Source organism: Benincasa hispida, chromosome 10 (genome assembly GCF_009727055.1).
Source record: "Benincasa hispida cultivar B227 chromosome 10, ASM972705v1, whole genome shotgun sequence".
Classification (NCBI taxonomy): Eukaryota; Viridiplantae; Streptophyta; class Magnoliopsida; order Cucurbitales; family Cucurbitaceae; genus Benincasa; species Benincasa hispida.
In genome coordinates this window covers 33,953,260-33,973,296 of record NC_052358.1, presented here as the reverse complement: position 1 = coordinate 33,973,296, position 20,037 = coordinate 33,953,260, and the positions used below count along the sequence as shown (strand labels likewise).

The 20,037-nt window shown below is 30.8% G+C and overlaps 1 protein-coding gene and 1 long non-coding RNA gene across 2 annotated transcripts; one reads left to right on the top strand and one right to left on the bottom strand.

Annotated features, from left to right (window-relative positions):
- Nucleotides 1-1,361: 1,361 nt before the first annotated feature.
- LOC120089233 lies at nucleotides 1,362-2,555 on the bottom strand. Its single transcript, XR_005485098.1, has 2 exons — nucleotides 2,089-2,555; nucleotides 1,362-1,669 (listed from the first exon to the last, which is right to left on the bottom strand). It is a non-coding gene; the product is annotated as an uncharacterized LOC120089233 (long non-coding RNA).
- A 6,306-nt stretch (nucleotides 2,556-8,861) lies between these two features.
- On the top strand, nucleotides 8,862-13,402 carry LOC120089250 (probable beta-1,3-galactosyltransferase 2). The gene is made up of 11 exons (XM_039046672.1): nucleotides 8,862-9,350; nucleotides 10,242-10,338; nucleotides 10,466-10,530; nucleotides 10,621-10,832; nucleotides 11,002-11,065; nucleotides 11,493-11,565; nucleotides 11,700-11,820; nucleotides 11,903-11,990; nucleotides 12,064-12,189; nucleotides 12,284-12,393; nucleotides 12,956-13,402. The coding sequence occupies exons 1-11, from the start codon at nucleotides 9,238-9,240 to the stop codon at nucleotides 13,102-13,104; spliced, it is 1,218 nt and encodes a 405-aa protein (XP_038902600.1). The 5' UTR covers nucleotides 8,862-9,237; the 3' UTR covers nucleotides 13,105-13,402.
- Nucleotides 13,403-20,037: the final 6,635 nt, after the last annotated feature.

The following is a 20,037-nucleotide window of genomic DNA, read 5'->3' as shown; positions in this document are numbered from 1 at the left end:
CACCTTCAAAATTAGAGATTCAATTCTTTCACTTCACATATTATAAAAAAAAAAAAGATTAAAATATAACTATAATTTCGTATTCTCGACCAAAAGATTAGAATTGGAATATATTTCTTTTGTTTAAGTAATTAATAGTAATAAAAAAAATTGAGGGTACTATTGTACTTCAATCTTTGGGGAATTAGGGAGAGAATCCCTCACTTTAGTGCTTTCAGCTTTGGGGAATATTGGGTAGAAAGATTGAAAAAGGGATATGAGGGAAACAGGGAACAAAAATTCCTATTTGTATAACACATTTTTTCAATGCCCATCAACTTTCTGTCCTTGAAAAAAAAAGAGAGACAGAGAGAGAGTGAGACATTTTGACCTTAACTATCTTTTGACATGTTTCAAAAATAAATAAATAAAAAATAAAACTACCTTTTGACCTATTATGTAGAATCAACAATACAATACATAATAATTCTAGGATAATACTGGAATGTATTTGAGGTAATACCTATCTTTATGCACCATACTCTCATCATTCACATAAAAAATTATTAAAATATTTCAAAAAACAAACAAAAAAGATTTGTCATATGTCAAATTATAATTGAATAATTTGATAGGATACGCAAAGATATCCGAGATGCACATAGTATTTTTCATAATTCTGTGAATGTAAGTATACTAAATAAGTATTAAAAATATCGATGTGGATATCAATATCAAGAATTCAATTTTACAGATATTTCGATAGATATGTTGATAAAATATTAATATTGACAAGTATTCCTATAAATAAAAATATATATTAAATTAAGTATTTTTTTTACTTTCAAACTTAGTTATAAATCTTGTTTTTAGTTTATATCTCCATATTGAAATTAATATAATATATTTTATTTTAGTATGCTTTTGCATTCCTATCGAGTATTTTCATTCTTAAAGTAGTGACATGTTTCATACAATTTTATTTCATTACTTAACATACATAACATGTATATAATAAAGTAAAGAAATTATTAATAACATATATCCATCCATACATGATTATGCTATTAATATAAATGATATAATATCAAACTATATATTATAACATTTATAATATAAATGATACATGATTATGCTATTAATGCATGCAACCATATATTATAACATTTATATTACATGATGCATGAGTATGCTATAAATTAAATCATGCAACTATATATTATAACATTTATAATATAAATGATGCATGAATAATGCATAATCTATGGTGGAATTTTACTATATGACATATATTATGACATATAAATATATAAATAAAATAAATCATACATCATATACATAATTTAATACAATCATTGGATCGGGATTAGACTCCTAAACAATTAATTAAATTAATATAACAATTGTATTAATTTAATTAATTAAAAGCAGCCAATTATTACATAAATAAAAGTTAGTCGGTTCAAAACAAGCGATTCGGGATTGAGCCGCACGAACCGGACCGTCCAGCATCCGAACCGATCACGAATCGCTCGAACCAAGCGAATCGGACACGAACCAAGTGAGCCACGAACCAAATCATGTGCAAAGCGGTTCGTTCTTTCTGCCTCAGAGCGTTGCAACGCTACTGTAGTACAATTGCGAATTCAATCGAAATTCCTCCAAATTTGGCCTCGTTTTCTCCAAAAATCTATCGAATGATCACGAACGACATAGGACGATTAAATTGCAGACTCTATCGCTTTAATTGAGCCTAAAATACTGGGCCCTTTCAAATCAAAATGTTTAAAAAATAAAGCAGTAAAACCAAAATCCAATCCCAAAACATCCAAAAATTGCAACACATTCATTTCATACATTCATCAACATAGAAAATGCAAAAACCCATCAATCTTGTAAAAAAAATTGGAAAAAATGAAAAATTGAGACAAAAAACCACCGCTCTGATACTAATTAAAGGAATTGTGAAGTTTCGTAGTGAAAGTGGGGATCGACCCAGTTTTCAATTTTTCACATAACAACTAAATTTACAGAATCAAAATATAATTATGTATTCATTCTAAAACTCACAGCATGCTTTAAGAGAAGGAAAAAGGGATTGGATCATACTAACTCTTGAAGCCAAAAACTTTGCGAATTCCTTCACGATCCGGTCACGAACTCTTTGAAGGAACCAGTGAAGGCCCATTGCAGAAGCGAGGATCGGTCCCAAATTCCAATTTTTACAGAACATTGAATTTTATGAAAACCAAAAGAAAAATTATGCATTAAATCAAAATTACAGGATGCATTTATAATTTGAGAAAAGAGATTAGGAAAGAACTAACCCTTGAAGATTCAATCTTCTTTGTGTATCCTCTTCTCTAAAATGTCACGAAGTGCAACCGTACTCGAAACCTTAATTGGCCACCACCAATCAAAACCTCCTGTATTTTCTATAAGAGAAGAGAATCTGCAAGAGGTGTGGGCTTTGCAGTATTTTGGATAAGGGTGTGAAATTGAGAGAAGGAGATGGTGAGATCTCTTTTTCTCAGAGAATTTTTGTCTTTTTTTTTTTTTTTTTTTTTTTTTTTTTTTTTTTTTTTTTTTTTGTAAAACTTAAAGGAAGAAGAAGATAACAACTCCTCTGCACTCTCACCCACACACATGTTAGTACTACAACTCCTTCCAAAAATATTTTTTTAAAATAAATAAATTAAAGAAAATTTATTTTATAAAATATTATATATATTATATGATAATACTTATCATATAATATATATTAAACTTTAGTTATATCAAATATAAACATATAACTTATTTAATATGTATACTAATACAATATAACCTATAGTTTTCATTCTCTCATTTAATACATGGTATTTAATATAATCTCATTATACTAAATTTTAATATTATATGAATCTAATTCACATAATTAATATTTGAATCATATTCAATATTTTATTTCCCATAATAACTTTATATTATAGTATATCAAATATATTATAATAAATTATATCATATACATTAAATTAAATTAATATATAACATATAATTAATTCCCTCAATTAATTTGAACAATTCAAATTAATCCAAAATTGATTCTTCAATTTCATCCTTGTTGAGCTACAGAGAGGATCTCATGGACCTAATAGCTTTGAAGCTCCAATGGTACTTAGAATAATTAATTAAAACTCATTTCATTAAATTATCAACATGCCTTTAAACTGATCGGGACACTCTATTAAAGACACAACTGCATTCTCCACTACAAATATTTCTGTTTATCCATTGGAATATAAGCCGCGCAATATGCGAAACCATTTCACAAAATTGGTTATAAGACAAAAAAGGCCAAAATTACCGTTTTACCCCTTTGTAGTTGACATAACGTCCTTAAGTACCACTGATCCCCATCTAATAAATATAAATCATAGTCCAATATGACCAAACCCTTCTGTAGCTAGAAGAAGGTGTGGCCTCACATTGTTCAATCCCCAGAATCAGTCCTTAAGGGAGTAATTTATCTACTTATCCCGACGTCGGGGAAGAAATGAATTTCGTCTTGTGTAGTTGTGTTCTCAGCTCTCCAATCAGACGAATCCCCAAAATGGTAGGCTTATTGAGTCAGAGATTTGACCACTCTTACTCACACAAATCAAAGGACCACTTTTATAGGTAGAAGTTCACAACTTACTCAGGATTAAGTCATGTCACCTATGGTCATCCTGATGAAATGTAAGTCTCAATTATGAACGACGTTATATAATGAGACTAGTCATTTTGTGGTTCGGTCTTATACAAACTCTTTGTATAAAATACCCCTGCTCACATGTCTTCACATGAATGATCAGGATCAGATCATTTGTAGCACTTTACAACAATTATAATATCTACAAAGCGGGTCGTACTCATAGTATTACCAGGATAAGATATCAAGCCTTATCTATCTACTACAAACCATTTACGCTATCACTTAAACATGAATCCACCTGTATATTTCTACATACATGTTTAAGCTATAGATGATAACCAATATACAAGTTTAAGCTATAGATGATAACCTTGGATGTTAGTTTATTGGTTTGTGGGTTTAATGCTACTAAATGTCAAATAAAACATCTAATATTTTATTAAATAAATAAAATGTTCGTACGATATAATTAAAAACTACATGACCCTACAATATTTAATGCATCAACCCCACCACTCTTCAAATCTCCTCGAATAAAAATAACAATCTAAGATGGCTACACCAAGAGGTAATCCTCTGTATTCTTTGTAGGAGTTGAGAATTCACAAGAGTTGTGGGTTTTGCTAATTTTTGGGAGAGGAAGAGATTTAGAAGAGAGAACGTGTGTTCTTACTGGGAGATCTTCTTAAAAATCATAGACCAAAACTACTTCTATAGCAAAAGGGAGAAGAAGATCCACTTCTCTACTAACCTCCCACACGTCAAAAAACAAAAGAGAAAAAAGGGATGGGAGTTATTTTTAATAACTCACTCCCTTTAATTTGAATTTAAATTAAACACTTAATTTTAATTTAAATAAAAAATATAATAACTAATTTATCATATAACTATATGTTATACCAAAATATAACACATAACTTATAGTTTATATTATATCAATCTATAGGTTGTATTTCTCTCAATAATGTATAACATCTAATATAAATCAAATTTATATTTAATGCAATTATATGAATCCAATTCATATAATTAATATTTGAATCATATCCAAATATTTAATTCATCTCATAATAAACTTTATATTATAATGTATCAAATACATTGTATTAACTATATCACATATAATTGATTTAAATTAATTATATCATATATAATTAATCCCTCAATTAATTTGAACAATTCAAATTAATCCAAAATTAATTCTCAATATTCCCAGTTGAGCTACAAAGGGGACCTTATGGACTTGTAAATTGAAACTCCAATGGTACTTAAATAATTAATTAAACTCATTAGTTAAATTACTCAATATTCATTAATTGTCGGTCACTTCACTAGAGACCGAAAGCTGCACTCTTTGCACTACAACTATATTTCTGTCTCCATTAGATATAACCAGTCAACAGTGGGATGACCCTCCACAAATTGCTCGTAAGTATAGCTAGGCCAAAGTTATTGTTTTGCCCCTATAATTACATCTAACTCTTTAAGTACCACTACCAACTATGATCCAACCTCTCTTGGGCTAAGAGATGGTGTGGTATCACATTGTTCAAACCCTGGAATTAGCCCTTAAGGGAGCAATTTATCTACTTACCCAGACATTAGGAAATGAGTGAATTCTGTCTTGTGTAACTGTGTTCCCAACTCCCTAATTAGACAAATCCCTAAAATGGTAAGCTTATTGAGTCAACAATTTGGCCACTTTCACTCATATAAAGCAAATGACAGCCTTCATAGATAGGAGTTCACAACTCACTCAGGATTTAGGTCATGTCACATATGGTCATCCTGGTGAAATGTATGTCTCTATTATGAACGGCATTATATAATGAGACTAGGCATTTTGTGACCTAGTCTTATACAAACTCTTTTGTATAGAATATCTCCACTCACATGTCTCTATATGAATGATCAAGATCAGATCATTTGTAACACTTTACAACAATTGTAATATCTACCAAGCGGGTCATATTCATAGTGTCACCAGGATAAGGTAACCAATCTTATCCATCTACTAAGACCATTTGGGTTATCACTTAAACATAATCCACCTGTATGTCTCTACATACATATTTAAACTACAAATGATAACCTTGGATGTTAGTTTATTGTTTTATGGGTTAATGCTACTAAATATTGAATAAAATATCTCATATTTTATTAAATAGATAAAGTGTTTGTATATTACAATTACAAACTACAGGATCCACAAGATTTAGGACATCAACCCCAACAATCTCATGTGGAGTTATTGAAAGTTCAAGAGATAACTCACTCTCTCTAACAAAGTTGTTGCTCATTTTCATTATGCATCAATTCAAATCATCAAGATATTGATGTTTAGGTTTGGTCTCCTAACTTTGCTTAGAAAACAAGTTTTATAAAATATATATATTTTTTTAATTTGCTATACCAGTCATTCGTGGGGGATTGTTGAGAATGAATAAGATAGCAAAAGAAAAGACACCAATTAATTGTTGGTGATTAATTCCAAGAATTAATTTCAATTAATTCTAAAACCATTTTTAAAATTAATTTCACAATGATTTTTTGTTTTTGAAACCGATCTTACCTCTTCTTTAAATAACTCTTAGTTTTGAAAAGAAAGAGAGAGAGCAACTTTTATCTTTCCTATTCATATGCTTTTCCTCTAGATCTACTGTTTTCTAAGTATAAGTTTTATTGATTCCAAACCATTTTTGGCAAGTGCACGCCTAAAATTGTAAGCTGTGTTAACCGTAGGGAAAAATTAGCACAGCGATTAGCACCGACGTCGTATCGTAATTGCTTTCAAGACAGTAGTTCTTCTACAGTGCAACAATTTTTCGACATCTGTAAAAAAAAAAGAAACATGTCAAAACTATCAATATGTTTAACTATTAAATGCAAATCACATCAAAAGGTTAATACGTATTCTTACTAATGTGTATAAGCTAGCATTGTTTGTATTAAGATGTAAGATATAGTTTTATATTACCAGGAAATGAAGAGATTAAAAGTGATTAATGATACAAACATGGACATTAGTTCAACTAGTTAAAGTATAACTTATTCTACAACATTACCAAGATGTCTTTGTTTATATTCCAACTTTATAAATATTTTAAGTGTTTTGGTGAGAAACAAATGAAATTTACAGAAAAGTACATATTTGATTCCTAAGTTCTAGGTCTAATTTTCATTTAGTCATAGGATTTCAAAATGTTGCACTTTTAGTTAATTTAGTCCTAGATTTCAAAATATTAATTATAATTTTATCCGTGAAGTTTGAGTTTTGTTTTAATTTGGTCCTTAAATTTCAAGATTCACACTTTTAACTTTGAATTTTCACAAAAACTCACTTTCAATATTTAATGTTATATCTATTAGTTCATTTAAAAAAATTAAAAGAGTTTTAATTTTCACTATTTTTTTCATTACTACTAAAATTATTTTAAATAGTTTTACTTCATAATTATTAGTGAAAAATCTAGGTTAAAAGTGTAAATCTTGAAATGTGGGCCAAAATTAAAATAAAATTCAACTGTCAAGGGTAAAACTGTAATATGCATTTTGAAATTTAAAGACTAAAGTAAAATTAAAATAAAAACTTAAAGACTAAAAATGTTACATTTTAAAACTTATAAATAAAATGAGAACTAGACCTAAGGGCCCAAAAAGATATTATCTAAAAAATTTAAAGGGAAAACTTCTAGTACTAATGTAGTTTGTACTATTACGACAAATTTAAACTAACATATTAGAAATACCATTTGCTAGTTCAGTGATAAATCTGTCTTTCAGCTCATTTCGGATCTAGCTTCAAGCCCCACTCTTATAAATGTAGATATATATTTTTACATTTTCATTCCTTACCCTTCAATTTTCGGAAAAAAAACAATAATTACTCACTATCCCACCAAATACAGCTCGAAATTAAGAAGGAAGTCATCTACATGACTATTCAATTTCATTTTAATTTTTTTTAGCTTTTTAATTTCTTCTCCTAGTTTGTGAGAAGTACGTTTTTTTTTTTTAATTCTTCTTTTTAAGTTTATTATTTTATTTATATGTAATTAGTTTTAATATTTCAAATCATTCTTATTTTTTGTTTTTATTTTTTAAATTTCTTCTTCAACTTCTTCTTGGCTTCTTCTTCAATTTATTCTCCTAGTTTGTGAGGTAAGTTTTGTAATTTATTTTTTACTTCTTTGTAAGTTTGTTATTTTATTTATATGCATTTGGTTTTCATATTTCAAATCATTCTTATTAGTTTTAGGTTACAAACTTACCTCACAAACTAGGATAATAAGTTGAAGAAGAAGCCAAGAAGAAGTTGAAGAAGAAATTTTAAAAACTAAAATGAAAAATAAGAATGATTTGAAATATTAAAACCAAATGCCTATAAATAAAATAACAAACTTAAAAAGAAGAAGAAAAAAAAACTTACATCACAAACTAGGAGAAGAAGTTGAAGAAGCCAAGAAGAAGTGGAAGAGAAAATTAAAAAGTCAAAGATTTATTGAAGTTACATCTTTATAAAAATAAACAAAATAATTTACCATTGGGCTAACTAATGATATATATAAAGAGAATAAAGTTAAGGGGAGCCTATACTAAATTTGCCCGTGATCAGCGATTATTATAGACCGTGTGTTATGGTAATTTATAAGTTATGATAGTCTATATTTGGGATGAAGACTAGAAAATAGTAAATGCGGTAGGGAAAAAGAGAGGACGAATGGGAAATAAAAAAACACTGTAACAAAAAAATTAAAATAGTAATATTGTAGTTGATTGTAGATTATAATAGTTAAAAACATCAACTATTATAACTAGAGCCCCAAACATAAATGAACTATAATAGCTCACTTCACCTACTTGAAATTTGTGGCACACACATCTCTCTATAGATAACAATTTTTTTTTTGAGAAAATCAATAATAAATTAATAGTATGATTGAATTTAATAAATATCAAAATCTGAAATTATATAAACTAAAATTGAAGAAATTTTAAAAAATAACTCTGAGAATGATATTTTAATTTAATTAAATGAGTTTTGCCAAAATAAGATTAGATTAACTAAAATATAAAATGTACTATTAATGTCAAAGTAAGAGGTTTGATCTTTGTGTTGGATCCGTTCCCTATATTTATCCTTAAAGAAAATGAATTTTTTTTTAAGGAGGTTAACATTTTATGAGGACAGTTTGGTAATTTGGCAGTATTGAGAAAGATGACGGCATGTCAGTCTTCTCTCACACCTCTCCCTGTTCAATTCAACTTGCCTTCTCTGCAAAGGCGCGATCCATTTTCTGCCATTACAGTGTTAGAGAGAGAGAAAGAGCAAAGCAAAAGGGACAAAGAAACGAACAAACTAGAAGTAGAGAAAAAGAAAAAAAACCAAGGCTTTATTCTCATTACTGTTCATTCTCAACCCTTCTTCTCTTCCTCTGTTTCAAATTCCTCCTCTGCTCAAAGAACTTCAAGCATTTGGGACCTCCCTTTTGTCTGTTTGCCTCGATTCGGTTTGATTCTTCTGTTACTTATGGTTATTTTTCCGACGAAATTGCTGGTTTCGAGTTAAAAGACGAGGTAACATGTCTTGGAAAAGCAAGGCGGATCATCATTCTTCAAGAAGTGTTATATCCCAGAAATGGACTCTGTTCCTTTGCTTGGGATGCTTTTGCTCTGGAATGCTCTTCACCAACAGGTTTGAAACTCCGATTATTACTTCGAATTCCTGTTTCTGGGTAATAGTTTTTGTTGTTTGTTTTCGCCTCTGTGAAATGGGTTTAATCTTTGTTTCTTGATTTCGTGCTTAGTTTTCAATTCTGGGATTCTTGTTGAGCTTTGTGCCTTTCTGGAACTAAAATTGTGCTAATATTTACATTGTTTAAACTTCAAAGCTTGTTTCCTTCCCGATTTCAGAAAAGGACACGATGTTTGGGAATATTTATCCTCTTTTCACGACGTACCTTGCTTTACTCGGATGATCCAAAAGGACGCGTGTATTGAGATTTTGTTTTCTTCTTTTTCATTTGGTCTCTCTCTCTCTCTCTCAATAATGAATTGGAGTTTGGTGGGTCTCATGTTTTCTTCTTTTTCTCTCTTTTTGTGATTCAATGGCCTAGGAATTAGTAGTATCGGTAATTGCATACTCAACTTATTGTTACTGTAACTCTAATTATTTTGTTTCTCTTTCCCATGTATGAACAAATTGCTAGACTGTGGTTGATATTACCACAGGATTTCTAGTACTTCTAATTTTTGCGGTGAATTCTATTCTAGCCACTTTTCAATTTGCAGCATGGAATGAAATGATGATTTAGAATTGGTGGTTAAGTGTATTGGGGCAAATTAATTCTTTCAATAAAGTGATTTTGAAGTGTAAATTATAATTGAAGAGGGAGCTTTGTTTTATAAATGTTATTTGAAGCTGAAGTTCCTTTTTGTTATATCCTTCAGGAATCTCCTGTGTCTATGTATCCTCTATGTTCAATGTTCATTAGAGTACCAAGAACCTTTTTTATTTGTTTTTGTTTTCTTTTCTTTTTAGGAAGATGACTCCTGACTGATGATGAAACAATGGATTTTCTTGCAGGATGTGGACCATTCCTGAACATAAAGACATGGCACGAACAACGTCCGTAGAAGCCGAACAATTGAAATTTGTTTCAGAGGGTTGTGACCTTAAAACTGTATGCATCTCCAAATTTCTCGTTTCTTCAGTGCTATAATGAGCCTGCTAATGTAATTAATCTTACTCTGCATCCACATATTAAATTCTAATTCTTCTTCTCCTCCTCCTTTTTCTCTCTCTCTCAGAAGGAAGTCAAATTTTCATCTAAAGACATCTTTGGCAAGGTTTTTAAGACACATAACGCTATACAGTAAGTCCTTTTTTATTGTTGGGGGGAAAGGAGTTTTAAATAGCCGAATGCACTTTATCTATAACTAACTTACAAGGTGTTTAAATGCAGCACATTAGATAAGACAATTTCTAATTTAGGGATGGAATTAGCTGCTGCCAAGTCAGTACAAGAATCAGTCCAAAGCAGTTCACCTTTATCAGAAGATTCAAAGCAGACAGATACATCAGGAAGAAGAAAGTATTTAATGGTTGTAGGAATCAATACTGCCTTTAGCAGCAGGAAAAGAAGAGATTCTGTTCGGGCTACCTGGATGCCTCAAGGTTTGGATTTCTTTCCTGTTTACTTTTCATAATTGTTCATTGGTTTTATCTGATTTTGTATCATTCTTTCTAACTATGTTAATCTGTTTTCTCATTTTAGTTGATCTCATACTATACTTGTTACTTCCATCTGACTGTTGCTTCTGTTTTTGCATTTTGTTAAAAAAAGGTGAAAAGAGAAAGAAGTTGGAGGAAGAGAAAGGCATCATAGTTCGCTTTGTCATTGGCCATAGGTCGCTTTCCTATCCTCTTCATATTCCCTTAAATGTCCGGTTCAAATTAGGTGACATTGAATAATGCTTAAGCATGCTTTATTGTTTGAAGTACTTTGCCTTCTTCTCAAGAAAATTACTAGATCTCATAAAATGATGGAACTTCTGATTGGCATTTGCTGCAGTAGTTGTTTAAGAAGATTTTCTTAAACTGTTTGATTGCTTTTAATGGAAGCCAAAGCATGTGAATGCCCTGATTTTATTATCCAATTTTCATAACGTAATTAATATTGGAGTCCGCCATAGATTGACTGAAGTTTGATTTACAGATCCTTTGAATCAAATAGATAGAAGTTTGAGCTAAATAAGATTACGCCTCTGAGTGGCTGATGCTCATTTTCCTTTAAATGGTTCTTTACTTAATAAGCAATTTCCCCTTCTTATATAGTGCCACATCAGGAGGTATTCTTGACAGAGCTATTGAAGCAGAGGATAAAAAGCATGGAGATCTCCTTAGGCTGGTAATATTTTGTACCTATCTTCCATTGTTTCTCGAGCTCCACATGTATAAAATAATTATAGAAGCCACTTTTTTCAATCCTCACTTCGTCGAGTAATTATGCTCTTCACACATGTTTACCTCATTTGTGAGCAGGACCATGTTGAAGGTTACCTGGAATTATCAGCAAAAACTAAGACATACTTTGTTACAGCCGTTTCTTTATGGGATGCAGACTTTTATGTGAAAGTCGATGATGACGTTCATGTAAATATTGGTATGCTGATTCTGAGTGCAATGTAGAATAAAAATTGAATGGAAATTGAGTTTCCTTTATGCATTTCTATCCTTTGTCGCAGGAACGCTTGGTCAGACATTAGTCAGACATCGATCCAAGCCACGAGTATACATTGGATGCATGAAATCTGGTCCTGTCCTTTCGCAAAGGTGAGATTCTCTCTCCTTCTGCTTCCCACTTTGCAGTCAATATTGAGCTAAAACTAGATCAACTGTCATTCAGGGGAGTGAGATACCATGAGCCAGAATATTGGAAATTCGGAGAAGCTGGAAACAAATATTTCCGTCATGCGACGGGACAACTATATGCCATCTCAAATGATTTGGCTACTTACATTTCAATAAACCAGTAAGCTTCAAGCACTTGATGAAACTGAGAGATGGTCTTTCATTGTCCAATTATATATCTCAACAAATATTTTGTCTATTATATCTCATCTCAGGCATATTTTACACAAGTATGCTAACGAGGATGTCTCCTTGGGTTCCTGGATTATTGGACTTGATGTCGAACATATTGATGATCGGCGACTCTGCTGTGGTACTCCACCTGGTAAAGTTCTCCCACATTCTTTTTCTCTTACCATTGTGCTAGTATGATGCTTATTTTTCGAGGTAAGAAAAAAGCAAGGATTTGTCCATGGAAGGGGAATTTCAGTTAGGTCTAATTTGGTAACCAACTAACCATTTTGAAGAAGAATATTGGTTCAGAAGTCAAATCCAGTGTTAGTTGGCCCCAGTTGAAAGATACTGCGTACCAAAATCATAATTGGAATTTAATAGAATTAGAGACCCTTACTATTTGTCTTCTATTGAAGGTAGGAAATTCCCATCCAGTGGGTGTTGCAGATCTTGACCAGAATAAAGTTTACATTACCAAGCTAACCATAATCTTGTACTGTAAATCTGACATCCTAGGGGAAAACAAATTTCCTTCAGGATCACATTATTATGTATTTGAAACTTGAACTGGGAGAAAAACCAAATCAAATGGCTGATAAAGTTTGGTACATAGTTGGCCCTGTCACTAAAACTCTACATATTTAGAAGCCAACTCTGACTTCTGTTAATGTGAGAGTATCATGATTTGAGTTGCAAATTCTTTTCTGGTGCAGATTGTGAGTGGAAGGCTCAGGCTGGGAACATTTGCATTGCTTCGTTCGATTGGAGTTGTAGCGGTATCTGCAAGTCTGCTGAAAGGATCAAGGAAGTCCATCGACGGTGCGGAGAAGGTGAGAATGTACTCTGGAGTGCCACTTTCTGAGTTACTGCATGGACTTCTTCCATACGAAGAAACAATGATGATGAGTTTGTTAACTGTTGTCTGTAATAGACAAAGCTTGCTAATCTTGTAAGAATACAAAGATTTAACATACAAATAGAGAGATTGCTGCATGAGCCACCTCCAATTTTGCCAAGGGTAGGCTGAATCGGCAGCTTTGGAAAAAAAAAAAAAAAAAACACATTCTTTGTGGCTATGAGGGGCAATGTGTAAGTTAATAGTTCCCTTTTGTCATGAAAGACATGATATTAATAAATTCAATACCATGGCTTTACCAGATCCCCCCACAGCCTCTTGCATCAAATTTCATTTTTAACGAGAGAAAGAATACAAAAGAGAGCTAACAGGATTCTTGACAGTTTAGCACCATTTGTTTCATACATATTGTGGTTGCTGTGTATTTTCCGTATGAAAGACAAAAACTCTTCTAAAATCTTTGAAAACAACCCAACTGACCATAACTTAAAGTAGTGAAGCATTAGTGTCTTCAAAATTTTGCATCTTTAACTAGTTTTGAAAGCAGTAAATGGTAACTAAGTAGTCAAGCATGAGTTTAAAAGCAGTAAGTAGTCAAGCAGAACTTTAAACAACAATATTCCAGAAGATTCTTTTGAAGAAAACCTTTGTAAAAGATCAACTTTGCCATAAAAATGAAGTTCACTCCATAGCAGTAAATAGTATGTTATGTTCTGGTCTGGTTCTGAATTGCCAACTCAATGCAGAATGGTGCTGATACAATTTAAACGATGGTAAAGAACCTAATTTTGCAACAGAAACTAAAAGATAAAAACAAACAAACAAAACAAAAAGAAACAGAAAGAGGAGACATGAGATGAGACAAAATAACATGTTAGAATCAGAACCATGAATAGAAATTGCTGGAGAATCTGTCTTTCAGCATATTAACAACTTTTCAGGCGAATCAACGTGAATGATAGGATCTAACATCAACAAAATAATGTCAAGGAGAACATATACTATATAAATTACAACATTACTACTTAGTTATAAGTCCCGATATTAAAACAAAGAAATCCACATCAACATTGTACTATATATAGACTATCAACACGAGTATAACTCAACTGATTAAAATACATACTCTCAACCAAGAGATCATAGATTTGAATCTCCTTACCCCACATCATATTATTAAACTAAAAAAAATTGTAACATGTGGAACATAGGAACATTGAAGTCTTTTTTTTGGTCACTTTCAATATTAAAAAACAGAAAAAAAAAAACACACAACACATATTCTCTTTTGAATAAGACTCTTTTATGATGAATGATACAACACGTGATATTGGCACGGCTCAATCAAAAAGAAGAACTCAAGTTAAACAGAGCACTACTTTCTTATTGAACCGAACCAACATCTCGTTCCAAAAAAAATAACAAAAACAAAAATCCCAAATGAAAAATAAACTACAAATCAACAGACATAACTTATACATTAGTTAGGAACTCTCCAAGTGTTAAACAATGAGCTATCAAAAAACCAACAACATTGAAAACTTACTAAAATGTAGAAAAAGCTCAATAACTTGGAAATGGGAAATTCTGAGTAGAAAAAAAAGAGAATGCAATTCCACCTGGAAAATTTTGTCTGTTGCAAACCACAAAGTCTCTTCATTTCTTTTCTAAGAGATATAGGAAGATTCAAATATGAAGAAGAAAAAAGTGAGAAGTCTAAAACAGAGAAAATGTTTAAGAAGGCAATGGGGAAGATCCAAAGAGATAGAAAATAAGAAGAAAAATAAAAAAAAATAATAAAAAGTTGGAGAGAAATAGTTGGGTGCATTAATGAAGTAGCATTAAAGTTTCAAACAACCCAACAAGGAAGGAGGTTGGAATATTAATTAAAGAAAAATAACATAAAATAAATAAATAAATAAAAAAGAAAAAAAAAAAGGAAAAAAGGGGCCACAGAGACAAATGTGGGAGGCAATGAATGAGAGCATTTATAAATGATGGGCAGAGGGGGAAATGGAGAGGGTAAGGGATGTTTGGTTTTGTTCAATCACCATTAATGTCATTAAACAACACAGAATCTTTCTTTGCTTTCTTTTTTTCTTTTTTTTTTTGGTACCCACAACTTTGACGAAGAGTTGCTGTGTTTCCTAGGTGAATTTAATTCATTTAAAACACCATCTTTCTTGTTTGTATTGTGTTTTATTTATAATGTTTTTTTTTAAAAAAAAAAAAATCTAGCTAACGTGTGGCTTAAGCGATTGTAGATACGGCATTAATGGAGTATTATTATTATTAATATTGGAAGGTTGTTGCCAAATTTAATCGTGCTACTGCAAACTGGATCTGGAATTGACTCCAGACCGGAAAATGTCGTCTTGATTTTAACTTTTTTGCTCATTCTTTAACAAACCTCCGAAATTATTTTACTTTATAAGTCTTTTACTTTTTCGGGATGAATTTTGGATCCTCTTTCATAGCCTGATTTGCTGGTTGAATTGGTTACAGATGTGTGATCATATTGACACACGGTGTCTTCATTATCTCTAGTATCTATATAATTTGTACTGGCATCCTTGAGTTTCGAGACCATTTATTTTTATTAAAAATATATTTTTGATCTTAAGGTTTTGAGTCTACTTTCTATTTAGTCTATAGATCTCAAAATATTACACATTTAGTCAGGTCTCTATATTTCAAGATTTACATTTTTAACCTCGACTATTTATTAAATACTCATTTTTTGTATTAAATATTAATTTATGTTAATAAATTAAAAATTATTAAAAGAAGTGTAATTAATTAAGTTTCATTACTTTTTATCACTTTTAAAATTAAATTTAAAATTTCACTTCGTAATTATTTATAATTAATTAATAGAAATTGATGTCAATGATTGAAAGTGAGTTTTTAACAGAAAAATTGAGGTAAAAAATATAAAATCTTGAAACCTAGGAACCAAATTAAAACAAAATTCAAATTTCAAGAATAAAATTTTAACATTTTGAAACTTAGGAACAAAATTGAAACAAAACTCAAAATTTAAAGACTGAATGTGTAATATTTGAAAACCTAGGGGCAAAGTAGAAATACTAGACCCAAAACTTAGAGACCAAAGAGGTATTTTTTTTTTCTCTTTATTCTTTGATTTTTTCTGTTAATTATGTTATATGGAGAGCTAGTGCATGCTTTCACGAGGATGGTGTTCACATAAGATTTTTCATTGAGACAAGCTTGACTCTATCTGTCAATGAGTGTAGACAATCGACTATGGTATAAGATTTGGAAAATAGTCTAGTATGCTGATATTTATCATATTTGGAGGAAACATGATCTTTGTGTTCATAAGGCTAACTTGCGACCTCCTAAGGTGGTTAGCCGTATTGTGTCTTCGATGTTGCTCTTTGCTGGACTTGGGCTTTCGATTTAGGAGATTCATGTTGGCTCTTCCTCTTGGGTTCTATTTTCTTGAGTTGTGTGGTTTTCTATGTGGTGGTGGTTTTTTTATTTTTTTATTTGTGTTTTGATTGTGCCTTGACCTCAATCGGAGAGGTTCGTTATCTTTAATGAATTCAATACCTTTCCAGAAAAAAAACACACACACACATTTGAAGTGGTTTTGAAAATTAATACAAATTATATAGAATATAAATGGATTAGTGAAAATTTGAAAGAACCTCTACTCACATCTTTGAATTAGGGTTGGCAAAATTCCTCGCGGGGCCCGTCCCTATTGGGGCGGGGAATCCCCGGTTTGACCGGGGATGTGGATCAAATGGAGAAATTTTTTTGGGGCCCGTCCGGGGAACGGGATGTATCCCCCCTCGGCCCCGATTTTATATAGTTATATTTTTAATATTTTATATATTTATAATATATAAAATAACTTATTTATATGTATGTTTATAATGTACTATAGATTTTGTTGTAAGCCTAATATTGAATATATAAATTCTAAATTTAAGTCCACAAAATCAAGCCCAAGCTTAAAAAATTAAAAGAAAAAAATGGGAAATCCCGCGTGGATATAATAGGGGATTCCCGCGGGGAATCCCCGCCCCCATCCCCGCCTTCAAATGGTGGGGATGGGGGCAAGGATGGGGGAAATTTCCCCAGGGTCGAGGACGGGGGACCCTCCCCCGTCCCGCCTTGATACCGTTGCCAACTCTACTTTAAATCTTCCATTTGGTCAATTATCCTCTAAACTTATGGTTTGTTTGTTTCTTTTTCCCTCTCTTTCTGACAACGGGTTTGTTGCAATTAAAATACTTGAATGCACAAAAACTATTACATTTTTTTTTTTTTTTAAAAAAACTCCATTATTACTATCAAACTTCAATTTCTTACGTCAATCTTTCGTGGTCTAAAATCATGATGGTGATTCAATATCAATCTAGAAATAACAAAAATTAATCGGTTATTATGGGAAAATGGTCAGAAATGACATTATGAAGTTTTTGTTTTTCAAAATTAACACATTTTTTTTGAAAATTTGTTAAATTAATTTTTTTCGATCCATCATATCGATCATCAAGATTTAGTTAAAAAATTAAAATTTTCTAACTTATTAGGCCTTTCCAGTGAAATTTCGAGCAATATTAACAACGTAATTGTACTAATTTTTCCAAATACTATATAATCTTTTCAAATCTTATACACCCAATTTTATATCTTTTCAAATTTTTTCCAAATTCGATTATTTTTACCGAGTCTCATATCAAATTTTTTACATAATTTTTCAAATCTTTACCTTAATTTTTGTTTCCGTAGTTATATGAATTTTCAAATTTTCAAAAAAATTTAACCATTATAATTTCTGTTTCCATTTGAAAAATCATATAGAATCTTGATGTTAATTTTGTGATATACCAAGATTCTTTATATCTCCCAAATCTCCCTAGGCCCGTTTGGTAACTATTTGATTTTGAAAATTAAACCTATTTCATCCATATTTTTTTTTTACCATATTTGCATCTTTCTTAAGTAATGGTAGAAATCTTAGCCAAATTAGACCATTAGTAAAAAGTAGATAACAAAAATTTAGGGATGTAATGTCATAGGCTTAATTTTAAAAAACAAAAACTAAAAACAAAATGGTTACAAAATGAGACCTTAATTTTTGGCAAAATTTGATCTTTGAGTTGAAAGATTTGAAAAATTAGGTAAGATTTGATATAAAATTTAGAAAAATTACATAATATTTAGAAAAATTGATAAAACCTCAGTGTTAACTACATGGGATTTCACTAAGAAAACTCAAAACAATAAAAAAGTTAAATTTTTATGTAAATCTCGGTGGTCGATCTCAGACGAGATGGACCGAGAAAAACTATTGTAAGAAATTTTAAAAAAGGTGTTAATTCTGAAGAAGAAAATTTGAGGAGACTATTTTTTATAATTTCCTGTTACTTTACTATGTTTAGTTTTCAAATTTTGTAGAGTTATATAGAATTAGGTTAAATTGCAATCATTAAGTTTATACGTATTTTTGTACATTTTGCAATATTGCAAGGGGTTAAGATCGCAAAATCTGGCAAGTTTTGGTAACAACTCATGGAATTTAAGAGTAACTTTTAGTCTTTTACAGTTTACTTAGCATAAAAATCCATTTATCTACGGGTAACAATTTCACTAATAAAATCTAGAGTAAAATATATTTTTGGTTTCTGAAGTTTGAAGTTAAAATCTTGTTTATCTGTCCATTTGGAATTTAAGGTGCAATCGTAATTGGATTGTGTTGTTGTAAGGGAGATGGACTGCAATGATAATCAAATTACCTTTCATAGTGTTTACCAACGTGTAATAGGAATGAGTTGAATTACAATCAGAAACCCATTGATGGTGGCGTTTATTTTACTATAGAATGGGAATGAAATTTGGATAATTGCTAAAATACCCTTTTATATTTCTAATTAATTTTATGATGGCATTTTCATTTTTTTTTACTTATTCAATTTATATTTTATTTAGTAATTGAAATTTTAGATGTTTATAAAAAAAACTTAATTATATAAAATTTACATAGTCAATAATATATATATGTTGGCCAGAATTGTCTGGTTTTGGCTAGAGAGCAAGAGTTGGAACAAGAGCAAGCAAATGCATGAACATGAGCAAGAGCAAGAACGAGATGGAAAGCAAAAAAGGAGTTAATCGATGAAATAATAAATCAATTGGAACTAGAATTTGAAATAGAAAGTAAGGCATGAGTGAGAGCCAGGAAAGTAAGGCATGAGTGAGAGTAAGATTAGGCATAAGTGAGAACGAGATCGACTGAAACACATATTTGAGATTAGAAGCCTAAACTTTACGAATTTTGATAGATTTATTGATGGTATTCAGATCATGGACAACCATGAGTATAAAGTTTTATCCAGTTTTTTTTGGTATTCAAATTGTAGAGGAGAGAGAGTAGTGTGTGTTACTGATTTTTTTTTTTCCAAATAGAGATAACAGAGAAAGTTTGTTTGGAAAATTAAGGAAAGGCAAGAAGGGGGGAAAGGAAAGATTGTGGGAGGGGAAAGCGAGAGAGGAAGTGAGAAAGTGGGAGAGAGAGACTTGAGGGAGAACTAGAAAATGGTGACAAAAAATAATAGAGGATGAAAGAGAGAGGGTAAATGGTATAAAGTGAAGAAAAAGATAGGGTGAATACCACATATCTTGGATCATTAGATTACATCGTGGGGCCTACTTTTTATTCTCATTATAGACTTAGGTAAACAATCCCAAATATAATTGAGTGGGACTCACCTCCCTAAATTACGTTTGATTGATTAATGTTCATTTTGTTGGGATTATCCTAAAACTCGCAGTTCGTAATTATGGAAATATATTCTATTTATCAATAAAAGTATTATTATAGAATTTATTCAATAATATTCAATAAAAGTGTTATTGAAATTGAAATTGTATTATATTATAAATCCAATAAACGAATCCATG